General features: G+C 51.7%; 2 protein-coding genes across 13 annotated transcripts in view; one reads left to right on the top strand and one right to left on the bottom strand.

Annotated features, from left to right (window-relative positions):
* Window positions 1–4,011: 4,011 nt before the first annotated feature.
* MRPS16 (mitochondrial ribosomal protein S16) lies at window positions 4,012–7,688 on the top strand. 2 transcript variants are annotated; one of them, XM_075437477.1, is made up of 3 exons: window positions 4,012–4,363; window positions 7,031–7,291; window positions 7,364–7,688. In XM_075437477.1, exons 1-3 carry the CDS (start codon window positions 4,192–4,194, stop codon window positions 7,492–7,494), a joined length of 564 nt encoding a protein of 187 aa, XP_075293592.1. In that variant the 5' UTR covers window positions 4,012–4,191; the 3' UTR covers window positions 7,495–7,688. The 2 variants fall into 2 exon arrangements, with proteins under 2 accessions (XP_075293592.1, XP_075293591.1); XM_075437476.1 differs by lacking the exon at window positions 4,012–4,363 and adding an exon at window positions 5,512–6,947.
* SLC45A1 (solute carrier family 45 member 1) overlaps window positions 4,992–21,759 on the bottom strand; it is a 79,617-nt gene continuing 62,849 nt past the window's right edge. For 10 of the 11 annotated variants that reach the window (XM_075437467.1, XM_075437465.1, XM_075437468.1 and 7 more), the window contains 8 exons: window positions 19,793–20,205; window positions 18,372–18,464; window positions 17,679–17,903; window positions 15,901–16,640; window positions 14,580–14,733; window positions 13,247–13,423; window positions 6,804–12,564; window positions 4,992–5,218 (listed from right to left, as the gene is read on the bottom strand). In XM_075437467.1, coding sequence (XP_075293582.1) covers window positions 12,011–12,564; window positions 13,247–13,423; window positions 14,580–14,733; window positions 15,901–16,640; window positions 17,679–17,903; window positions 18,372–18,464; window positions 19,793–20,205 — 2,356 coding nt within the window. In that variant the 3' untranslated portion in view covers window positions 4,992–5,218; window positions 6,804–12,010. The remainder of the gene's footprint in view (window positions 5,219–6,803; window positions 12,565–13,246; window positions 13,424–14,579; window positions 14,734–15,900; window positions 16,641–17,678; window positions 17,904–18,371; window positions 18,465–19,792; window positions 20,206–21,759) is intronic. The other variant, XM_075437461.1, reaches the window with a different exon arrangement.

Raw genomic sequence — 21,759 nt, 5'->3', positions numbered from 1 at the left:
GCTGCAATGAAGCAGGTCCCTTCACCTGCCCAAAGGGGCCTGCTCCCAAGCAGCCCTCTCCCCTACACTAACTTCACAACCCTTCCCTGCAATTCCCAACCTTGTCCCCTCCTCCCAGCCCCCTCAACTTCGCTTTCAGAAGGACAGAGGTCAGAATCCACCCATCCTCAACAAAAAAAGAAAAAGACATTGGCTAACGGGGATGCTCCTGCAGTCGCCTGGTTCCACATCGTCATCTGCAAAAAAAAATAAAATAAAAAACAAAAAAACACACCCACACACACTGCTGACAGTAAGCGTCACAGCAGCCAACGCCAGCCTCTTCTACAAAGGCTGCCGCCTCACGAGTGCTGCGGTGCTCTGCTCATCTGCTCATTCCAGACTCTGACGCCACGGCCGTCATCGCTTCTGGTACCTAACATACCAAGAGGCACAAAATCACCATTGCTCTTGTGAGAAGTCACCCGCCCCACGCTGCTCCTTGCTGCCACCCAGCTCACTTGGACATTTGGAGTAGCTAAATTAAATCTGCAGCTTCTAGTCCCAGCCCCTCCTCTTCCCTCCTCCAAATTAACTAATGTAAAACTGTATTCTTTGCCATTAGGAGCTAGGGAAGGCATAGCACCCATACCAGCAGAACTGCAGAAACAAGGAGTTATAGTTCCCACCCACTCACCTTACAATTCCCAGGTCTGGCCAGTGCAAAAATCAAATGGGAAGTGGCAGCTATCAGTTATTGCCATTTAAATGCTAATATGGGACCATTAACCACTGCTGTGCCTTACATAGCCGAGCTCATTAGCACCATTCAGGAACATGCCACCCAATTTTAGCAACTGTTGATGTTAGAAACATGTTTTTCATGGTTCCCTTTCAATCTGAACATCAAACCCACTTTGCTTTCACTTGGAAAGGACAACAATATACATTCACTAGGTTGTCCCAAGGACTTAAACACTCCCCTATCCTAGCACATCATGCCCTAGCAAGGGAATTAGAAAAAATCCCTCTGGATAAGGAGGTAAAAATCTATCAGTATATAGACGAAGTGTTAATGGGGGGGGGGGGGGGGGGGAAGCGAGCAGCATCAGTTCACAAAGAGCAGGCCACAGTCATTAAACACCTAGAAGGGCTAGGTCTGCAGATTTCACCAGAAAACGTACAACCTCCTACCCCTCGAGGTAAAATTCTTAGGGATCTAGTAGAAAGGAGGAGCCGTGTGTATTCCTGATGAGACTCTGACAACGTTAGACCAAATACGAATACCTACCTCAAAATGAGAATTGCAGCAGGTATCTGAGGGTATACACAAAAAATTAACTATACAAGAAGATTTCCCCTTAAGTACAAAAATAATCCTCCATCCCGTTATATGAGTTGCCCCTCTGTTTTTTGAACAACTAAAAGTTTGGTTTACTGATGCTTCAGCTAGACATGAAGGGAAAGTGTGGAAATATCAGGCAGTGGCTTTACAGATTCGAACTGAAGAAAAAAATCATAAGAGAAAGAGAAGGTAGTGCACAAGTAGGAGAACTAGTTGCAGTCTGGAGCGTATTTCCAACATGAAGCTCAATCCTCTTCTCCTATCTATAATGACTCTTTTGCTGTCTTTAAGGGGTGCAGGGAATGGGAGCAAAATGGGTGGGAGGTAAATCAGATACCTGTATGGCAGAAGGACAAATGGCAAGATATCCTAGGAACTGCGAAACAAGGAAGTTTTGCCATAGCCTGGGTAGCTTCCCATCGAAGTGGAGGCGATCTAACTAGCTAGTGGAACAACAAAGTAGATGAACTATCCCATTTAGCTCCCCTACAAAATGATCCAATAACGGAAAATTCGGAAAAATTACCTGAATGGCTGCACGTTAAAAGAAGGCATACAGGAAGTAAAGATCTCTACTGTGAGGCGCACGCTCGAGGCTGGCTCGTTACCAAGGAAAGGTGTCACACTTGTATTTCTGCATGTAACCTGTGTCGTAGTCAACTTGACAAACACCCCTTAGACCAACCTCCCTTAGACACTAAAAGCAGGAAGGGACTGTGGGAAACCTGGCAAGTAGATTATATTGCCACTTTCCAAAAACCCGAGGGAAAGAAACACATAGTAGTGGGAGTTGGAGTGGTATCTGGGCTTGTGCAAGCAGAGGCATTCGCCCATGCCACAGAAAAAAAATACAGTTCAAGCCCTAAAGGGATGATTCAGCTCCTTCCCCAATCAATCCAAACAGATAAGGGCTCACACTTTTCCGCCAAAAGAGTCCCAGACTAGGCCACTGAGGAAGGAGTCAAGGGGGTTTTTCATACTCCCTACTATGCTCAAGTGAATAGAATATTACAGAGAACAAATGATCTAATTAAAAGGTGTAACTACTTAAAAGCGCACACCGCGAATCCCGCCAGAAAACGCACGAAACCGGCAACAAAATACAGCTCGACCTGCGCAACAAGGTGGGCGCCACCGCGCATGCCCGGCCGCCGGGCGCCACCGCGCATGCCCGGCCGCCGGGCGCCACCGCGCATGCCCGGCCGCCGGGCGCCACCGCGCATGCCCGGCCGCCGGGCGCCACCGCGCATGCCCGGCCGCCGGGCGCCACCGCGCATGCCCGGCCGCCGGGCGCCACCGCGCATGCCCGGCCGCCGGGCGCCACCGCGCATGCCCGGCCGCCGGGCGCCACCGCGCATGCCCGGCCGCCGGGCGCCACCGCGCATGCCCGGCCGCCGGGCGCCACCGCGCATGCCCGGCCGCCGGGCGCCACCGCGCATGCCCGGCCGCCGGGCGCCACCGCGCATGCCCGGCCGCCGGGCGCCACCGCGCATGCCCGGCCGCCGGGCGCCACCGCGCATGCCCGGCCGCCGGGCGCCACCGCGCATGCCCGGCCGCCGGGCGCCACCGCGCATGCCCGGCCGCCGGGCGCCACCGCGCATGCCCGGCCGCCGGGCGCCACCGCGCATGCCCGGCCGCCGGGCGCCACCGCGCATGCCCGGCCGCCGGGCGCCACCGCGCATGCCCGGCCGCCGGGCGCCACCGCGCATGCCCGGCCGCCGGGCGCCACCGCGCATGCCCGGCCGCCGGGCGCCACCGCGCATGCCCGGCCGCCGGGCGCCACCGCGCATGCCCGGCCGCCGGGCGCCACCGCGCATGCCCGGCCGCCGGGCGCCACCGCGCATGCCCGGCCGCCGGGCGCCACCGCGCATGCCCGGCCGCCGGGCGCCACCGCGCATGCCCGGCCGCCGGGCGCCACCGCGCATGCCCGGCCGCCGGGCGCCACCGCGCATGCCCGGCCGCCGGGCGCCACCGCGCATGCCCGGCCGCCGGGCGCCACCGCGCATGCCCGGCCGCCGGGCGCCACCGCGCATGCCCGGCCGCCGGGCGCCACCGCGCATGCCCGGCCGCCGGGCGCCACCGCGCATGCCCGGCCGCCGGGCGCCACCGCGCATGCCCGGCCGCCGGGCGCCACCGCGCATGCCCGGCCGCCGGGCGCCACCGCGCATGCCCGGCCGCCGGGCGCCACCGCGCATGCCCGGCCGCCGGGCGCCACCGCGCATGCCCGGCCGCCGGGCGCCACCGCGCATGCCCGGCCGCCGGGCGCCACCGCGCATGCCCGGCCGCCGGGCGCCACCGCGCATGCCCGGCCGCCGGGCGCCACCGCGCATGCCCGGCCGCCGGGCGCCACCGCGCATGCCCGGCCGCCGGGCGCCACCGCGCATGCCCGGCCGCCGGGCGCCACCGCGCATGCCCGGCCGCCGGGCGCCACCGCGCATGCCCGGCCGCCGGGCGCCACCGCGCATGCCCGGCCGCCGGGCGCCACCGCGCATGCCCGGCCGCCGGGCGCCACCGCGCATGCCCGGCCGCCGGGCGCCACCGCGCATGCCCGGCCGCCGGGCGCCACCGCGCATGCCCGGCCGCCGGGCGCCACCGCGCATGCCCGGCCGCCGGGCGCCACCGCGCATGCCCGGCCGCCGGGCGCCACCGCGCATGCCCGGCCGCCGGGCGCCACCGCGCATGCCCGGCCGCCGGGCGCCACCGCGCATGCCCGGCCGCCGGGCGCCGGGGTCACGCGGCTGGACCACTTTTCGCGTGACGCCCACACCGCGAACCCCGCCAGAAAACGCACGAAACCGGCAACAAAATACAGCTCGTCCTGCGCAACGGGGTCCGTGGCGGCACCAAGCGCAACGTGACCGAGAGCAATGCGTCTGCCCGGCAGCCAAGTCCCTGGAAACGGCACCTTCCCGGCCTGTCCTGGTCAGCACAGCCCGGGAGCTGGGTGCCAGAAGACCGCCCCTCCCCTGGTTGCCCCAGGGAACCAACGCGGCCGACCGCCAGCCCCCGCCCACGGACCGCAGCGCCCACCACACCGCGGTAGGCACTTTCCCCGGTGCCTAAGCTTGCGGGGACACCGTGCCCTCCCGCTGACGCACCCGGAAGACCCCCCGAGCCCCATAGCAGCCCCGCGCTTCACAGCGCAGCTCCGGCCAGCCCCCACCACCCGGCTCCGGTACGGTGCCGCACCCTCGCCACTCCTTGCTTCCGACAGGGTCCCGCTGTCCCGGCCGCCCCCCGGCAGGCAACACCGCCCTCCTGGGGGCTTTCCCCTGGACCCACCAGTTACTCGCCCGCCCCCCCGCCTGCTCACCTTCTCCCTCGCTGCAGCCGCAGCCCGGTGACGTGCACTGACAGCTCTGCTCCTCCCTTGGCTCGCACCGGCTCCTCCACAGCCACCCGCAGCAGGGCAGCACCGACCCCTTCACAGCCACCCGGGGTGGGGCAGCACCGGCCCCTCCACGGGCAGCCCCCCTATTAGAGGGAGGGGCCTTTGCCACCACCCTCACTGCCCACACCTGGGGCTCCTCCAGTCCCGGCCCACAGCTGCAGGCCAGCAGGAACAGGGGGCCATCACCCCAGCCTCACAGTTCATCCCCTCCTCCCCTGGGCTCCTTCGAAGCCCCTTGCCCCATGCAAATGAAGCACAAACGCAGCTAGGAGGGCGTAGGGTACTGCAGGTGTTTATTCAGTCATGCACCCAATGAGTCCCGGGAGCAGGCCTGCTCCAGGACTCAGGGCACCCCCCAACACTCCCTTTGCCCCTCTGACACCTTGGCAGTCCTTCCTGGAGCTGCGCCCGTTGCTCCAGCGGGGAACAGTCGGTCAGTCGGCTCCCAGAGCGATGCGCTGCTCGGCCGAGGCTGCCAAAAATGAGGAGCAGGGTGCAGGACGCTACAAGAGAGGAGAAAAGTGACAGATGGCTGGACAGCGGCGGTGTAACGAGAAAGCACAAAGCAGGGAAAGGGACAGTGAGAGAAGGACGGGGACAGGCAGTCCCACAGAGATGGAGAAAGAATCAGCATGGAGAGAGGAAGAGCGGCAGCAGAAAGAGGGAGAGGGAGCAGGACAAGAGGCCAAAGAAGGACGGGGGAGCAGGGCAGAGGTGCAGAAAAAACCTGCAACGGGCAGCACGACAGGAAGGGAGGAAAAAAGAATAGCAGCAGGGTCCCGGACTGAGACAGATGGGGAAAGACAAAAAAAAAAAGCTACAAAAACAGGGCAGAGAGGGAGGAATGAGGCAACATGGACAGGGAGCCGGGACCGCAAATGACGGACAGAAGGGGCGAGGGTGGGAAGGACAGCACGAAAGAAACCACATAGCTACACGCTACAGGGAAAAGAGGGAAGACTTGAGAAGTAGGGAGCGGGAGCTGAACAAAAGAGAGCCAGAGAGCAAAAAGCCAGAGAGCAATGCATACAGAAAGAAAGGGGGGATTCTAAAATAGTGTCATCGGGGAGACAGACACAACTAGGAAGGACAAAGGACAAAAGCAACAGGCTACGAGGTGGAGAAAGAAGCAGCAGGGAGAGAGGAAGAGAGGCAGCAGAAACAAGGAGAAGCAGCAGGACAGAGACAACAAAGAAGGATGGGAGTAGGATGGAGATGCAGAAAAAAAACTGCAGCACGGAACAGGGGCAGGGAGAGAAAGACAAAAAAGAGACAAAGCACAGGGTGGAGAGGGATGGACAGGGAACCAGAGAGAGATGGAGAACTAAGGATTACAATGCACTACAACACAAAGGAAATGAAAAATAGTGGCAGCCAGAGAAAGACGGTGAAAGCAAATAACAGCGATGCGATACAGGGCCGAAGGGGAGGCCCTAAAAAATAGGGACCAGGGTCCAGACAGAGAGAGACTGCGAATGGAAAAATGAGGATGGGCTACAAGACTCAGAGGGAGGAATTTGAAAAAGTAGTGACCAAGAGGTGTACAGAGGACGATAGGGAAAGGAAAAATAGTGACACAGCGCAGAGCAAAAAGGGAAAAATTACAAAATAGGGACAGGAAGCCAGACAGTGATAAACAAAACAAAACCTGCGACGAACTACAGCGCAGAGTGAGAGGAATAGAAGAATTGAGACAGTGAGAGATGGAGAAAGACGTCCCAAAGATCCCATTTCTACAGGCAAGCCACAAATCCAGCAGGCTGTCACTACGTGTCCCCCTGCCCCGCCGCTCCCTCCCCTCCCGCTCCGCAAGCCCCCGGCCCCTGGTACCCGCCCCTCCCGTCCCCCGCCCTGCGCTCCCGACCAGCCCTCCCCTCCTCTCGCCAGCACGCCCGGGTTCAGCCCAGGGATGGAGGAAGAGCCTTTCGAGACAGCCCTTACTGGCCGCTCCCCTCCGTAGGCACCGCAGCGGGCGGGAGACCTCGCGGTATGCGCGGGCTCCCCGGCCCCCCTGGCCCTCAGTGCCGGGCGGCCACGACCCTCAGCCGCTACCGGCGAGAGGAAACGGGGCTTACGCCGCGCACCCACCTCTGCTCCCGGTGGCAGCGGGAGCGGAGCGGCCCCTCCCCCGGCGCTGGTCCGCCCGCGCCCCGTCGCGCTTCCGGCCCTCCGTACGTCATCGCGCGGCGACGCAGAGCCTCTCGCTCCCGGCCGCCGTCATGGTGCACGTCGGTGAGTGCCCGCGGGCGCGGCCCGCCAGGCCAGGCCCGGCCCGGCCCGGCCCGGCCCCTGACCGCCTCGCGCTCTCTTCGCAGGTAGCGGACTGCTGAAGGGCTACCGCGGCGGGCACGTCGTGATCCGCTTCGCCCTCGGAGGCTGCACCAACCGGCCCTTCTTCCGCATCGTGGCAGCGCACAGCCGGCGAGCCCGCGACGGAAAGTACCTGGAGCAGCTCGGCTGCCTCGACCCGCTGCCCAACGCCCACGGCGAGAGGCTGGCGGGGCTCAACCTGGAGCGGCTGCGACACTGGCTGGGCTGCGGCGCGCACCTCTCCCGGCCCGCTGAGAAGCTCCTGGGTAGGCCCGGGGCGGGCGGGCCGAGGCGGAGGCCCGGGGTGGCGCGCCGCGACTCACCGCTTCTGCTTGCAGGTCTGGCGGGGTTTCTGCCGCTGCACCCCATGACGGTGACCGGCGCCGAGAGGCTGCGGCGGCGGCGGCGAGCGCAGGAGGCCGTCGCTGCCCGTGCGGACGGCTCGCCTGGGCCCGGCCCTGCACCCTGAGGCGCCCTGGCCGTGGGGCTGCCGAGCGGCTCAGGACAGCGCTGGCCCGGGGATGCACCCGGCCCCGCCAGCGCATCTGACCGCATTAAAGTGTCATTTGCACACTGTGCACTGTGCACGTGCTGCTCTCTCCAGACTCCTCTCTTCAGAGTTTCCTATTGCTGCCAAATATAAAAGGGGCTTTCCTACTCTAATTTTCCTTCTCCCATTCCAGGAGGCATACACGGCTTCTCCTAAAGGCACGTTAGGCTCTAGCGTATCGCTTTCTGCAGCAATAGCATAACTCCCGCCAGCTTCCATTTACCTGCTGTGCTTGGCAAGTGTTTTGACTCCTGGCTCTGATTTACTGTAACAGGACAGTCTGGTGGTCCAGGAGAGGTTCTGGGCCTGTTTGTTCATTTACAAGCAGAAGGGAAAGATTTCAGCCTCGCGTAAAGAGGGAGTGCGGTGTGCATGAAGTGAGGTACGAGTCTCATGAGAGATGAGACCCTGTTCTGAGAAGCAAGAAACCCACTTAAGTCTCTCTCCTACGTTAGATACACCTCTCCCTTTTTGGGGTTTCCTGTGATGCAACTCTTGCATGACTCTACAAAGGTCAGCTAAAGACAAGTTTTCAGTTCCGCATCCCAATAAGGCTTGTAGCATAACCGCCCCAATAGAGGAAGAATAGACAAAACACTCTTAAGAGGGGGTTGCTTGCTTTTAACAACATCACAATACTGAGAATGGGCAGTTTTATTTTCCCTTGCAGATGAAAGATTAGATGAGGCTGTGGAAGGTGGTATTGCTTTTCTAATACCTCCCCCTTCTTCCCCATATTTGAGTCACGTTTAATATAAAATGGTGACTGTACTCTGGTACAGGGTTTCCAGGAAGTTCCTCTCTAGATTAGATTACCTTGCTGTAAAGGTAAACGTTTGCATCTGCACTGTTCTTGCTATCGTAATCTGAAGGTACCACACAGCTTTCCCTTTCTGGAGCTTTCTGCTTTGAACACAAGGAGTAGGTTTGTAACGTTTCTTTGGAGCCAGTTCCATGGAGGCCTCACTTTTTTCCTATTGAAAAAAAAATACTACTTGGTTATTAAATACGCAAAATGTCAATTTAGTTAAATTAAACAGATGCTGGAGATCTCCCTTGGCATTTCAGCTCCAGTAGTCTTAGAATTCTCAAGATGTTTATTGTACTTAATGGAATCCATTGGGTGTTGCTATGGTAATGGCGTCTAAAAGTGCATCACGAAGGCTGTCTTCCAGTCTGAGGATGGGAGAACATACATGAAGAAAGCCACCTTTTACCGGAAGACAAATTCTTTTTTTAATAAAATAATGTGCATCTCCTGTAGAGAACAAGATAACTACTCGTTAGCAGAAAACAAATTGTCTAGAGAACTCTTTTCAAATAGTTCCAAATATAGCTTTTCTTTTTTTATATATACAGTCATGCAATTTTATTCGATTTGATTCTTGAAAAGACGTATTTTCTTGATTCAAAGATACAGCAGAAGTTCCAAAATTGTTAGGCTGTCTTTTCTGAGAGACATGGCAGAGGTCGAGTGAACTGCAGACACACACTGGAACAGTTACAGGTAGCTGAATTACAAACATGAGACAATTGATTAGGTGCTTTCTTTGTCTCTCTCCCCATTTTCCCTACTTCTGTATATGTGTTATAAATACATTTATGAACATCCATAAATAATTGCCATGAAGCAAGCTTTAATGATAAGGACTTCATCAAAATTAACCTTTAGGTACTGCTGAAGAGATTACACCACAGCATGGCATAAAATTACTTTCCTGCCTAAACTCATGCATCTTACTTCTAAACAACAGCTCGCAGATTTAGACAGAATATCTGAAGCATTTGGACTCCAAAAGGTAAACATCGCTTTGCAGCTCACAGCTCAACTGTGACCACATACAGTAATTTCTGCAAAACAAAAAACGCATGACAAAGAGAATAATCGAGTAAGCAATGCCTCTTTTTTAAGTTACTTCTGTAGATTTGGTGCGACTTCCAAATTTGCATGATGATGGCAGGCTCTAGTTTTTTCCCCAGACACCACCAGTATTGCTCAAAGCCCCAAATTAACATACATGGATGTTGACTTAAAAGTACTATGTATGTAAACACTACACAAATACATATGCAAAATGAAGTTCATATAGAATAGAAATTGTAATATATATTCTATGAGGCAATGCACACGGGCATAGCAATAGTTTTTCAACTACATAAATGTATTTTGTAATATTATTTACAGATGGAAGCAGAGACAAACAGTACCATCAAATGCATTGATTTCTTCAATTCTATGAAACTGTTGAAGATCCTCACTTGCAATAAAATGATTGCAATACCAGCTACCTATAAAAGGAAAGTGCTCGTGATCCATTTAGTGCAATAATGCTGGCTACAAAACTTAAGAGATGAAAACATTTTCAGAACTAGTACCACATGAGCTAATGGGACAAAAAAAAAAAAATTCATTTTTTAGTTCCAAAGTTTGGTAAGATAAGGAAGAGGAATTAAGGTTACACAGCGGACCAACAAGAAAAGAAAAATGCTCCAAAGTCAAGTCTTTAGATTGTCAGAAATCAGAAGTGCCAAACGTACAGTTTCTCATGTTATTTTGTTCCAGCTTCGCCCTGAACATTCATGGAGACAGCTGTCCCATATTCAAAAGCAACGGCATGTCACAGATATTCCTGCAGATATGACACTTTGTAAGCCCAAACAAAGAAAAGAAAGATGAATAGACTCATCAGTCTGACAGTCCTTTACCTGTGAGTGCTTGACTTCGTAACTTCAGTAGTGTTCCTCCATTTAATTAAATACTGAGAAGCATAGAATTTTCTTCTCAAATTAAAAAAACAGTAGCACTCGGGGGCAGATAATAAAAACGACAGGTTCTTACAAGTTGTACATTATGCTTTCAGCACCGGAGTACAGTAAGCCACAACAGCTAAAGATTACACAAGTTATTTCATGTATCTTGGCATCAGAGATCAAGCATCGTAACAAACTTTGGTGAACAGTTAGGTAGAACTCATTTAAAAGGAGTGACCCTCCAGAGAAAACTCTTCTTCTGGACCTAAAGACCAGGTGAGCAAAAATAACCTCTACAGGGATGCCATGCACCGCACACGTAAACACCAAAATGCCCATCAGCTTTGGTAAACCTTAGCTGCCTACTCAAATACGGAGGCAGGCCGATAGAAATCCTAGAAATAGCTTTATTTCCATTTTTATCTTTGCTCTCAAGACTTAAAAGACTCCTGGACTTAACTGAAACTTGTATGAGATCTCACACATTTACCATCTTCCAAAATCAGAATAACTAAGAATTCTCACAGATAATGAAACCCAAAGCCCTTTTACTAGTTTCGGTGAGATACAGAAGATGCGGCTCTAGCCAGCTCTAGTATTTAGTCACTGATCCCCATGCAGATTTTAAAATGTCACAAGGTACAACTGTATGAAAAACAAGGAGGACATCCTGCAGCCTTTCACACAAATGATTTTTCTTAAGTTCTCGAATTTGAGAGTAAGCTTTTACCCAAGGGAAGTTAGCACAAAAAGACCTTTGTCCCTAAAGCGGGGTTATGGACAACTCCCCATCCTCCTGTTAAGTCATCACAAGACCTTGTAGTCTTAGTTAAAAGTCTAACGTGGAAGGAAATATGCACATATGGGCAACCATCACCATAGACCACAGCCAGAACCTACAAAGCAGGGTTTGGGTGCCAAGCCACTGTAGTTTTAATCCACGGCGGCTTCTTGGAGCAGTTCTGCTGGTGGGAGCTCTAGACGCCGAAGAGCCCAGCAACTGCACTTCACAGAGTACTTCTGCCACCCAAGCAAGAGCAGTTGCTCTCAGCCTTCCCAAAGTTTTGAAAAGCACCCTCCAGAGCCAGGCCTACCACAGGCAGAGGCTAGGACCTGCAGGTTGGCGCACCACCCCGCAGAGCCTCATGGGAGTCATCGCTGCCCTCGGCAACCAAGGATCGGGTCGCTCTGTCTGGCTGTGAGATGGCACCTTCTGCCCACAAAGCTGGTAGAGTGCTGCGGCCCGTGCTCCCCACAGTGGCGTGTGCAGCCCTGCAGCTTGCTGCCACCCAAGAGATCACGGTTGCCCTGGCCAGGCACCAGACTTCCGCATCCCCTGCCTCAGGCCAGACAACGCTGCTCATCCACCCAGGAATGACAGCACCACAGGTGAGCTAGAGGGAATGGCCCCACACTGACACCAACGCTTCCTGTTGCTGTGGCCCCGGGGGGACTGACCGGCCTTTGCTGCCTCAGGGGAAGGATGAGCAGTGCCAGGCACCACCGACTTGCCGCCCTTCGCCGTCCTGTGGGCAGGGGAAAACTCGGCAAAGCCAGCGCATACCTTTTTGCCATTTGCCATGCCCACTGCTGGTGTCCCGAGGGTGCATGAGCCCACCACGCTGCGATGGGGAGGCCATGGGCAACACAATGAGGCAGCAGAGGCTGTGGCGGCTTCTCCCATTTATTCGTTCCACGCGCGGGGCAAGAGTGGGCGCTGCTCCTCAGCGGGCGGCAGCTCCTCAGTGGGCGGTGACTCGTAGGTGACGCAGAGGGAGGAGAACAGACAGCCCAAGAAGGACACCAGGCTGGCGAAGTACATGGCGCCGCTGGCACTGCCCACAGCTGCAGTCAGCGGCCCCATGGCCAGGGCCACAAGGATCTGTGCCAGGAAGTACTGGCAGCTCAGCAGGGAGATGTCAACGCCCATCCCACGCCGTGTGCCCTCCGCCTGCGAGCCTACAAACTGCAGGGGACACAGTGTAAGGGGGCGCCGCGGGAGCTCCTCTCCCCTGCCCGGCCCGGGGCTCACCTCGCGGCTCTGGTAGTAGTCGCAGAGCAGGGAGTAGGGCAGCGTGCAGAGCGTGGCGAAGAGAATGCCGTAGGTAGCGCACAGTGACAGCACCACATAGACATTTCTGGAGAGCGTGGCCAGGCCTGTGCCCAGCCCAAAGGCCAAATATGCCACAAAGTACAGCGTCCGTGTGCTGAACCTCTCCTCAAGCTTCTCCAGCACGGCTGCAAGACAATGGCACAGCATTCAGGGTGAACGGCGGCCCTCCGTGCCACTTGCTGGTCAGCGGACCTGAAGGGTGCACCTTCGGGCCCCACAGCCCAGCCATTAGGCAGCCACATCTCAGCGGCAACCATTACGCCTTTGAGTAACAGGTGGCTTGCACATGAGTGCCAAGACCCTTTCCAAATTTGACTGCCACAATGCAGCCTTGCTGCCCTAGCTGTGTGGAAGGCATGTCAGAGCTGAAGCTTGGCAGTGCACCCTGTCCCAGAGGGGTAAATGGAAACTGTTGAGGGGGCAGACACACGACAAGGTGCTGCGGTGGTGTGTGTGACACCGGGGCGCTCTGCCAGGGGCACACAGGTACCGAGTGCTGCTGCACCAGAACTGTGTCTATGGTGGCTGCATGGCTTTCTGGATTCAATGTATATTGTAAATGCCACTTGTGAAAGAAACTATACACTAACAGAGGCGTGCCTTCACTGGACTGCTGACCTTATCTGCTGTCAGTGCAGGCCAAGCTCACTAGAAGAGATAATATGGTGAAAAAGAACACTCCTGGCACTCGTGCCATGTGGTAGGCTATGTGCAACATAAATGCCAGACTATGTGTTGCAGAAACACCGCTTAAATAGTGGGTGCATCCTTTTCACAGCAGCGGCTTAGATGGCTGTAACCAAGTACCTGAATAGAAAGCAGCACTGAATGCATAGATGCACATTCCCCAGCAGCCCACGGTGACACCAGCGTTGTACTTCTGATACTCATCTGAGTTGTGAGGCGCTTTCGGATTCCCTTGAAACACTACTTCTCCCATGAAGTCGGTATAGAAGAGTAACATCCCCTCAAATGAAAGCCATCCTGAAAGAAGCCAGAAGTAACCTATTAGGATTGCGGAATATCTGTTTCCCCTTGTAAGCTTACATGGATGCTATTACCTATATTAGAAATCACAACTGAAGACAGGTTGTCCGACGTGAATATTACGTAATGTTTAGCCACATTTATCTGAGACTGCTGTTCCCCGTGCATTATGCCACAATGTTTGTCAAAGACATTCAGGATTTTAAAGACCAAGATTTATCCTTTGAATTCCTAAGTGGAATCCCAGAGGATGACTGCAGGCCACAGAATACTGGTTTAACAAGACAGAAAAATACATTACAGCAGTTTGAGCTGCCTTCAGGTTTTGACAGGACACAATGCTCAGTTTTCATGGTGTGCCTCATCACATGGTCTTTTCAGGTTGCTGTTGTCCTCCCACATAGACTTGGAAGGAGTGCTTCTTATGTCATGGCTGCAGCCTCTAGAGCACCTCTGACACAGTTAAAAACTCCTACTCACAAACCAGCATCAGGGACACTGATGCAGGCAATCTCTTTATTCTTTTCACAGCCAATGGGTATTAACTACCTGTTACCTTCTGTCCAGTTTTGTGTAAACTGCATTGCTTGCAAGCCCTTCTAACCATCAGTCACGCACTGGCAAGAGTAAAGGTAACAGGGCATTGGTTACGGGCACTCCTGCAGTGTCACGTTCTGCACCTCCTCATGGCCTGTTCTGGGACCCCTATACACATGTTGTCAAAGGGAAGAAAGCAAACGCCGGTCTCAAATGTAAACAGGGAAATACAACTAATCTTGTCTTTCTGATCAGTAATGCTAGTTTCAGAGCATAAAAATAACAACAAAAAAAGCTATAGTTTCAAGTTCTCAGTTCAGTGGCATTTCTCATCCTGGTGTAAACATCCCATTTAATGGATGCGCTGATATAGGCCGTTGTTATTCTCTAGGAATGCAGGCTTTAGTGTTTTTTTGGTGGGGTTTTGTTTTGTTTTCCTTTCCTTTCTCAGTGCTCAAAGAAACTAAATACCAGGAAGCACCTTATTGGTGAGTGTACACTGAACAAATCATGTCCTCTTTAGTTAGCAGCCATTGCAGCAATAGATGAAATACTTAAAAACATTCACCGAGGGGGACTACTTCATGGTGAAAGCAAGATGGCACTTTCTGAATACCTAGGAAGTGGTTGACGCAGAGGTTACGAAGAGCCTTGGGCATCTGGCAGATAGTCGAACAAAGAAGTTTCACGGAAAGCGGTTGCTCAGCGGTCTCGTCTGATCCATTCAGCTCGCTCTCATACTTAACACCATTCAGCAAGATATTAGCAACCTGCACCATAAGAGCTCCCAGGTCAACAAACACAGTAAGAAAAACTCAAAACATCTTTGAGCAAACCTATGCAATATTATGCACCTATCTGATCATCTGAAAGTTAAACTCTGCTGCTGCAGTATGTTGACTTGGAGATTAAGAACAGTGTATTTAGCTAAGTTGTAAGTTCAGCCTTGGAACAAGTGTTAAATGGCAGCACTGCGCTGTGGCTTTCAATATACCTGAAAGAGTACTCTTCACTTCTCTAGGGTATTTGGCAACCACATCCAGATGCTAGCGTAAGGAAGGCACAAATTCCACTCCATTTAACAGGAGTTGTACCCACATTCAGCTAAGTTTGGCTCCTGAAGTTTTAGAGACATCGAGGAAGAAGAGGCCAGTTTCAACTGAAACACATTCTTGTCGCTTGCTAATCTTGATGCTCGATCTCTACATGCACAATATGTAAAATCTTGGCCCTAATAAAGTCTGTTCTCACAACCTGGGTCAAAGTACAGCAACAAACCAAAACAAACAAAAAATCGCCACCACCACCCCCCAACTTCCCCCCCCCTCCAAAAAAAAAAAAAAACCACAACAGAGGACTGTTTACCTCATCCCGGATCATAAAAAAATGGGCCAGCATACAGAGGTCTCAGACATTCCAAGTTATCACCAACAGTGGGAGGCGAGGTCAGAGTCTTACCCCTGGGTAAGGGAAACCTCACCTCCCTGATGGAACCAGAGGTAATGACTGCCATAAGGAGAAGCTCATGGGAGAATCCTATCCCTGGCCCTATCTTGCAGGTATTTCTGTGGAAAGGGAAGATACAGGCTCAATAAAAATGTGTCTTTTTCTGCTCTCATGTGGTCGCTCCCTGGGTGGTGAAGCAGGGCTAAAAATACTGATCTAACTTTCACATGCTGCCCGGTAAGAGTAGAACACTCCCATTTCTGCCATCTTAACACAGACAGTTGACAGACTGCCAGTCATAATTCACATCCTGCCCACTATTGTACCGATAAAGTCATAGCAGGTATGCTGTTCCCATAATGATTTTTATGAGCAAACTGTCGCATGCAGTCTTTAATGATGAATTTGTACACCACACTTTTAAAACTATGTAAAGAGATTACATGAATGCTCAGGTTTACATGGTAATATCACTGATTTTCTGCCCTTACCTGTTGGCTGAAGGTTACATTTCTTCTTCTGCTATTTTCTGGGCAGTGTCCTGTTACGGTATCTGGAATGGCCAGGGTCTGAGGTCTTTTCAGGATCCCCGACGACCGTGGCTTTATCGCATCCAGTGAGCCCACCCTTAGTGCCTCGCCGTTAGGCCCCGGTGTTATGCTGCTCTCCTCTCGCTCCAGAACTCCATTTTCTCCTTGGTAACAGCCATCAGGCACCCGAGGGAAGCTGACACTGACAGGCTGCCTGGGCAAGCTAGCTGGAAGTGCTAAGTAACTATTGTGCCCGCCTGTAAAACAGTCTATAAGCACACTGTCAATATTTGAAGTCCCAAATGATGATGCAAACTCATTAATTCCCGTCAAGGAATTGTCTCTGCTAATAAAACTGCCATATTTGGGCGTGAGTGGGCTGAGGGGGGAAACAGGACTTGTAAAACTTGCATATAAGTGCGCTGAGTTATGAGAAGCAAAGTTTTCATCTACACCCTCCTCGAAGAAGAGAGGTGGAGAAGGAGGGAGAGGAAGACTTGGACTCTTCATCACCTTTTTTTTCCTGCTAAAGGACCTTAAGGGTCTTTCTGGAATACTAATTAGAGTCAGCACAGTAGTGACAGCCAGTATAACTGAGGTGAAGAAATAGATGACGCGAAGTTGCCCTCCCACAGCTTTTCCAAAACTGGTTTTATCCCAGTGTATTCCTCCAACAACATAACCAAAGCCACCTCCAAGACCTGGTGGAAAAACAGAGCCAAGATTATCTTCCCAAGCCAATCCCGAAGTCAGCAACAGCACAGCACCATTTGTCTAACGATACACATGTACAATCCGATGTGTTACTTCTGTTTTACTACTCAAACCCTTTTCAATTCAAATGCAGCAGTAAACAGAGCTATCTCTGCCACAGGGACAGTCTGGATGTACAAACATGGTACAGAAAGAAGGAGGTCAGTACTGTAAAAGTGATGATACAAGTAACTAAAAATAGTAGTTCTTTCTTTGCCAGGAACAAACCACTTTACCTTCAGCTATTTCAGTCCATAAAACAGAAGTGTCCACCAGCCTCATGGCAAAGCTCTGCAATCAGTCAGCTAAGACTGTTTTCCTGAAAGTAAGTGAAAATCCATTTTCCTTACTCAGTTAGAGGAATGCAGATCTGTGTCCAAGACAGACCAAATCACTTCAGACGAGTGGCTTCTCTGCAACGTGTGGACAGCGTACAAAACTGCCACTGCATTACTACCGATGAACAGAGAAGTTCTGAGGGCACTGGATACCTCTCTCCATTCATGTGATGAAAGCCTCACAACACTATCCTTTCTTTCTAAAACATTCAAGAGTGTGAAAGGGTCTCCTGATGCAGAGGAAAACTAGACTAGGGCACTACAGCAACTGAAGACGACAGCAATGAGGATCATAGCGCCCAGTACGCACTTTCCCCTCCAACAGAGAGACTAAAAAAGGCATTTTTCACGCCTGCAGGAAGCCAAATCTCCTCCCTCGAAGGATAATTTCATTTCCATAGGTGTTATAAATGACATGAGGGACCTTCAGATGAAGAACCCAGGACTGCATCTCCTTTGACTTTTGGTAGTTGAAAAAGCCTTTTACAGTGAGCAGAAGTTTGTTTCCAAAGTTAATTAGCGCTACCTCTCCAGGTATTCAGTTATTACGCTCATACAGAAAAGACCAGTAATTTACACTCCGCGCTCTCACAGCAGAGCTTGTTTACTTAGGGTTCACATAACTCAGAGAGCACCAAGAAAGCATACCTGCTAACAAAGCGTGGATGTTGAGACCCCTGTCTTGATCTGCTGGGCTGCATACATCCATCATGTAGGCATGACTGGGATTGTCTGCTGAATCTGCGCTGAAGTCCATGAGGACAACACCACAGACCGTAAGAATGATCCCCCATTTGTGGTTATTTGCAGTGTCAGACAAGGCACTCCCTATATCTTTGCCATTCAGCATAAGCGAGAGCCCAAGCAACACTCCTGGGAATAAAACCAAATAAAAATCAATCAATCGACTGCTTGTAAACAAAAAACCCTGCATCACTCCATGCTCTAAAAGCATCATACTACCTGCACAGCCTTGCAGCAAGCACTATTGCTCTTCTTCAGACCACCACAGTCTGGGGAACGAGCGTGGCTTATAGGATATACATATCCTTTTGCACTATTCAAGCTTACAAATGTCTGGAGTTGTTTTCGGCGAAAAGAAAAACATTCTTAACCCACACAACATCACCTGTTCAGACTCTGACAAGAAAATCTTGTAAGTGTGGCTCTCCGGCTGCCAAAGCATCACCCCAGCACCGCTCATCACCTTCTTCACACCCATACTACCCAACACTACAGAGGCATTTTGTTCAGCCTAGTGCCACAGGGGGTGTCATAGAAGAGAGATGCGCAATGTTTCTACTTCACAAGTGTTATGGCCATTGTTTCTAAAAGACATACCTACTGCTAAGACGAGAATGAAAGGTCTTCTCCTCCCAAATCTTGATGTGCATCTGTCACTCCAGGCCCCCAGCAAAGGCTGCAGCAAGAACCCTAGAAAACAGGAATCACGAATAAGTAGCATTTTTCTACAAGCCTGTTTCACAGGGGAGTTAATACAGGCAGCTTAATAGGCAGTTACAGGCAGGACACCATGGCACAGTGATATCCCCAGCAGGTACTAGTCAGCCAGGTGTACACACAGTGTAATTCCTGGCAATTCCCAGGTCAGGGACTGAATAATGTAATGTGCCACTGCTCACTGTTGTGACAGTTCACTCTGCATCACTAAGACAGCAGAGTCGGACATCAGGTGAAGAGTAAAACAGTTTCGCATTCCAAAGGATTCTGCTCCTTACAAGCTATTTCATTTACCCCGTCTTAGATGACACATCCTCTGCAGAACTAACTTGGAAGATAGCAGGAAGCAAACATGAGAGTCGGAAAGGTGCCTGTATTACTCTGGGCCAGCCTGTGAGTAGGGGCCTATCTAGTCTCTTCCTCTGAAGCACATCCCGCAAGTGCAAGTGTGGAGAATTACGACACAGACTCTCGCGGGGTATAGACCAAAGACCTCTATTACCCTTGCTTCCCAAGCTTTATAGCACTTTTCCTTGTCCACGCCCTACCAATCATCTGCTGATAGGGTAAAGCCTTGCAATCACGCATCTCTGCTTCACGACGATTGCGTAAACCTCTCCTTCCCGGCCTCATCCTACCTGCCACCGCAACTTCCTGGTAAGTTGTTTATCTCCTTCTTTAAGGGCACAGAGCTGTTTCATCAAGGTCATACTCCTCATATACTCCTACACGCAAGGACAGGCAGAACAAAGTTTCCAAGTGGTAATATCCCTTCCTGTGGTTCTTCCCATAGTAATGGATACGCTCCCAGCCCTGCCTCCGTACTAAGGCAAGTAATCCAATGCCCACAACAGTAGCTGTTGATGGTCTTTCATCATTGGAACACCTCGCTTGTTTCAGAAAGTTAAACAGGAGAAGACAATGACACTCTTCTTTTTTTCACACACCCCTGGGAACTGTCTCTGTATGCTTTTTTTCACAGGGATGCAAACAGATACACTGATACTCTTTTGCTAGTTTTTAAATATAGGAATGGACTAACCAAAGCTTACTCTCCCACAAGATGTAAGAGGTTGAGAAGCCATTAAAAGAGCAGACCTTTTGATCACACCAGGCCCATTTCAGGCAAGAGACAGCAAGAATTATTGTGTATTCGGTTGTCTAAAATTATGGCTAGTGCTTCTTAACCTTGAGAGCACACAGAATATACTTGTGAACAGCTGAAATAAAGAAAACAAAAACACATAACCCCTGCATAGTGGACAAAACAAGAGGAAAGAAATAGTGTAAAGAGACGTTACCTAATATAGGGCTGATGAACCACACCATTCCATACAGTTGGTCTGGAAGCCCCATCTGAAGCAGCACGGGGGTAACGTAGGCTGTTTCCATGGCATAGCTGAACTCGAGCCCAAAGAGAACACACCCATTAAACAGGAGTTCTAGGAAAGACCTCTGAGGCTGGAGATCCCTAAAGTCAATCAAATCAATAGGACATGGTGTATTGGGTGGTGGTGGCGGCGAAGGGCGGATGTGTTTTCTCCTTTTTGGATGTCTCTTGAAATTGTTGGCCCGATGACTTATGTGCCGTGTTACCGATCCAGAATAGCCTGGAACTCGTGACCTCCAGATTTCCTGAGAAGCCACGCTTGGCAAGGGTGCAGCATCGCTGACAGAGGTTGTTGCAGATGGTGGAATCATCACGGGTAAGCGTCTGGAAGAAAAATAGCTCAGAATAAAATGGCCAAGTAAGAAAAACTTTGCTTAATTTCAGTTGCTGAAGTTCAAGCCGTTTCTCAACATTTCACATACTGAGTGCAACCTTCATATCGCTCACAATCTTTTCTCTCATCTCTTGACACAAGGCACACACGTTTTATGGGCACATCTCCTGAACCTTTGCACAAATGAGACACCGGAGATCCTGTCTTGGTTACCTAGGCATTACCTACCATCATTGGGGATTATGGTTAAAATATTTAAAACAATTAGCAGTCAAACATGTCACAATTCCCAGCAGTTCCCATAACAGCAATGGGTTTACGTTTATCTGCAATTCAGCTGAGCTAAATTAAGATGAATCATGTCCTCAGTCTAAGTTTACAACAAAGCAACACTGTGGCTTGGCTGCAGATCCAGACCCCTGCTGCAATCTGAAACCACCTTTCGGTACGGATCCTACCATTCCTGCTGCCTGTGCAAATGCCGAGGCTTAATGCAAAACTTTTTTGGCAGTGACTGAGTTCGGCCTTCTTCCTCTTCACATCCCTGAATTCAGCAGAGACACTCTGTTGCAAGGACAGGATCTGATCCTCCTCTTCTTGCTGGTTCTATTTCCATAAGACTTGACTGGAGCACCCAAAGAACGTGTTTTTGAAGTTCAGACTACACAAGCTGAACACGTGGATGAAGTCAGCTCACAACAAATATGCTTGGTACCAGAAACTGGTATCAAGAAGGAACTGAAGTTTCAAACTAATCCCTGAGAAGAAAACACATACCTCACAAGCCACCCTCAGCACTGCTACTCCTCATTCAGAGATTAAGGGCATTCAAGTGCTGAGCAGCCGCCTCTGGTCTCATCAGAATCACTCCTGTAGCCAAAGCGCACATACTTTGCTGGGTAAAACAGCCAAATGGGTTCCAAAATAGCATCTCAGGATAGATACTGACAGATCTGCTGAACTAACGAAACGTATGTAATTTCTTGCCTCTTGCTACCAGAAACAGAAACAGCTCGTAAGTGAAGTCTGACATTTTCTTCATGCCTTCTTGCTCACGGACCAAAGGCTGCTGCTGCACAAGGACGGCTCCACATCACCCCATGCCTCTTCAGGAAAACCCTCACAGCTATACACCGGTAAGCAAATCAAATCTCTTACTGTTTTGTTTACAGTTCCCCCAGGGAAAAAACTCCCCACTGTTCTGCTACTTTAGCTGTACAGAACTCCCACAAATCTCCCATTTTCTGCTACTTCCTCCAGTGCATTTCAGGCACCAGTCTTTCTTCCTGTAGCCCTCAGTCTACACAATGCCATTCTCTGCTGCATATTCCCAACTACTATAAAAAGCAGAACTCCATAAACCCACATCTACCATCACACTGACGCAACGGTTGTTAAGCATGGTGGGATGATGCCCTACACAGAACAGTTCCCAGCTTCACGCAAGCATCCAGAGAGAGACATTGCACAATGCAAAACTGAATGCCAAGCACCTCACAGAAGACTGCAGTTAGGGTAACTTGACTCTATTTAGGGCCTTAGGA

The sequence above is a fragment of the Opisthocomus hoazin genome, chromosome 16 (genome assembly GCF_030867145.1).
Source record: "Opisthocomus hoazin isolate bOpiHoa1 chromosome 16, bOpiHoa1.hap1, whole genome shotgun sequence".
NCBI classification, from domain to species: domain Eukaryota; kingdom Metazoa; phylum Chordata; class Aves; order Opisthocomiformes; family Opisthocomidae; genus Opisthocomus; species Opisthocomus hoazin.
This window is presented reverse-complemented; position numbering and strand designations above follow the sequence as displayed.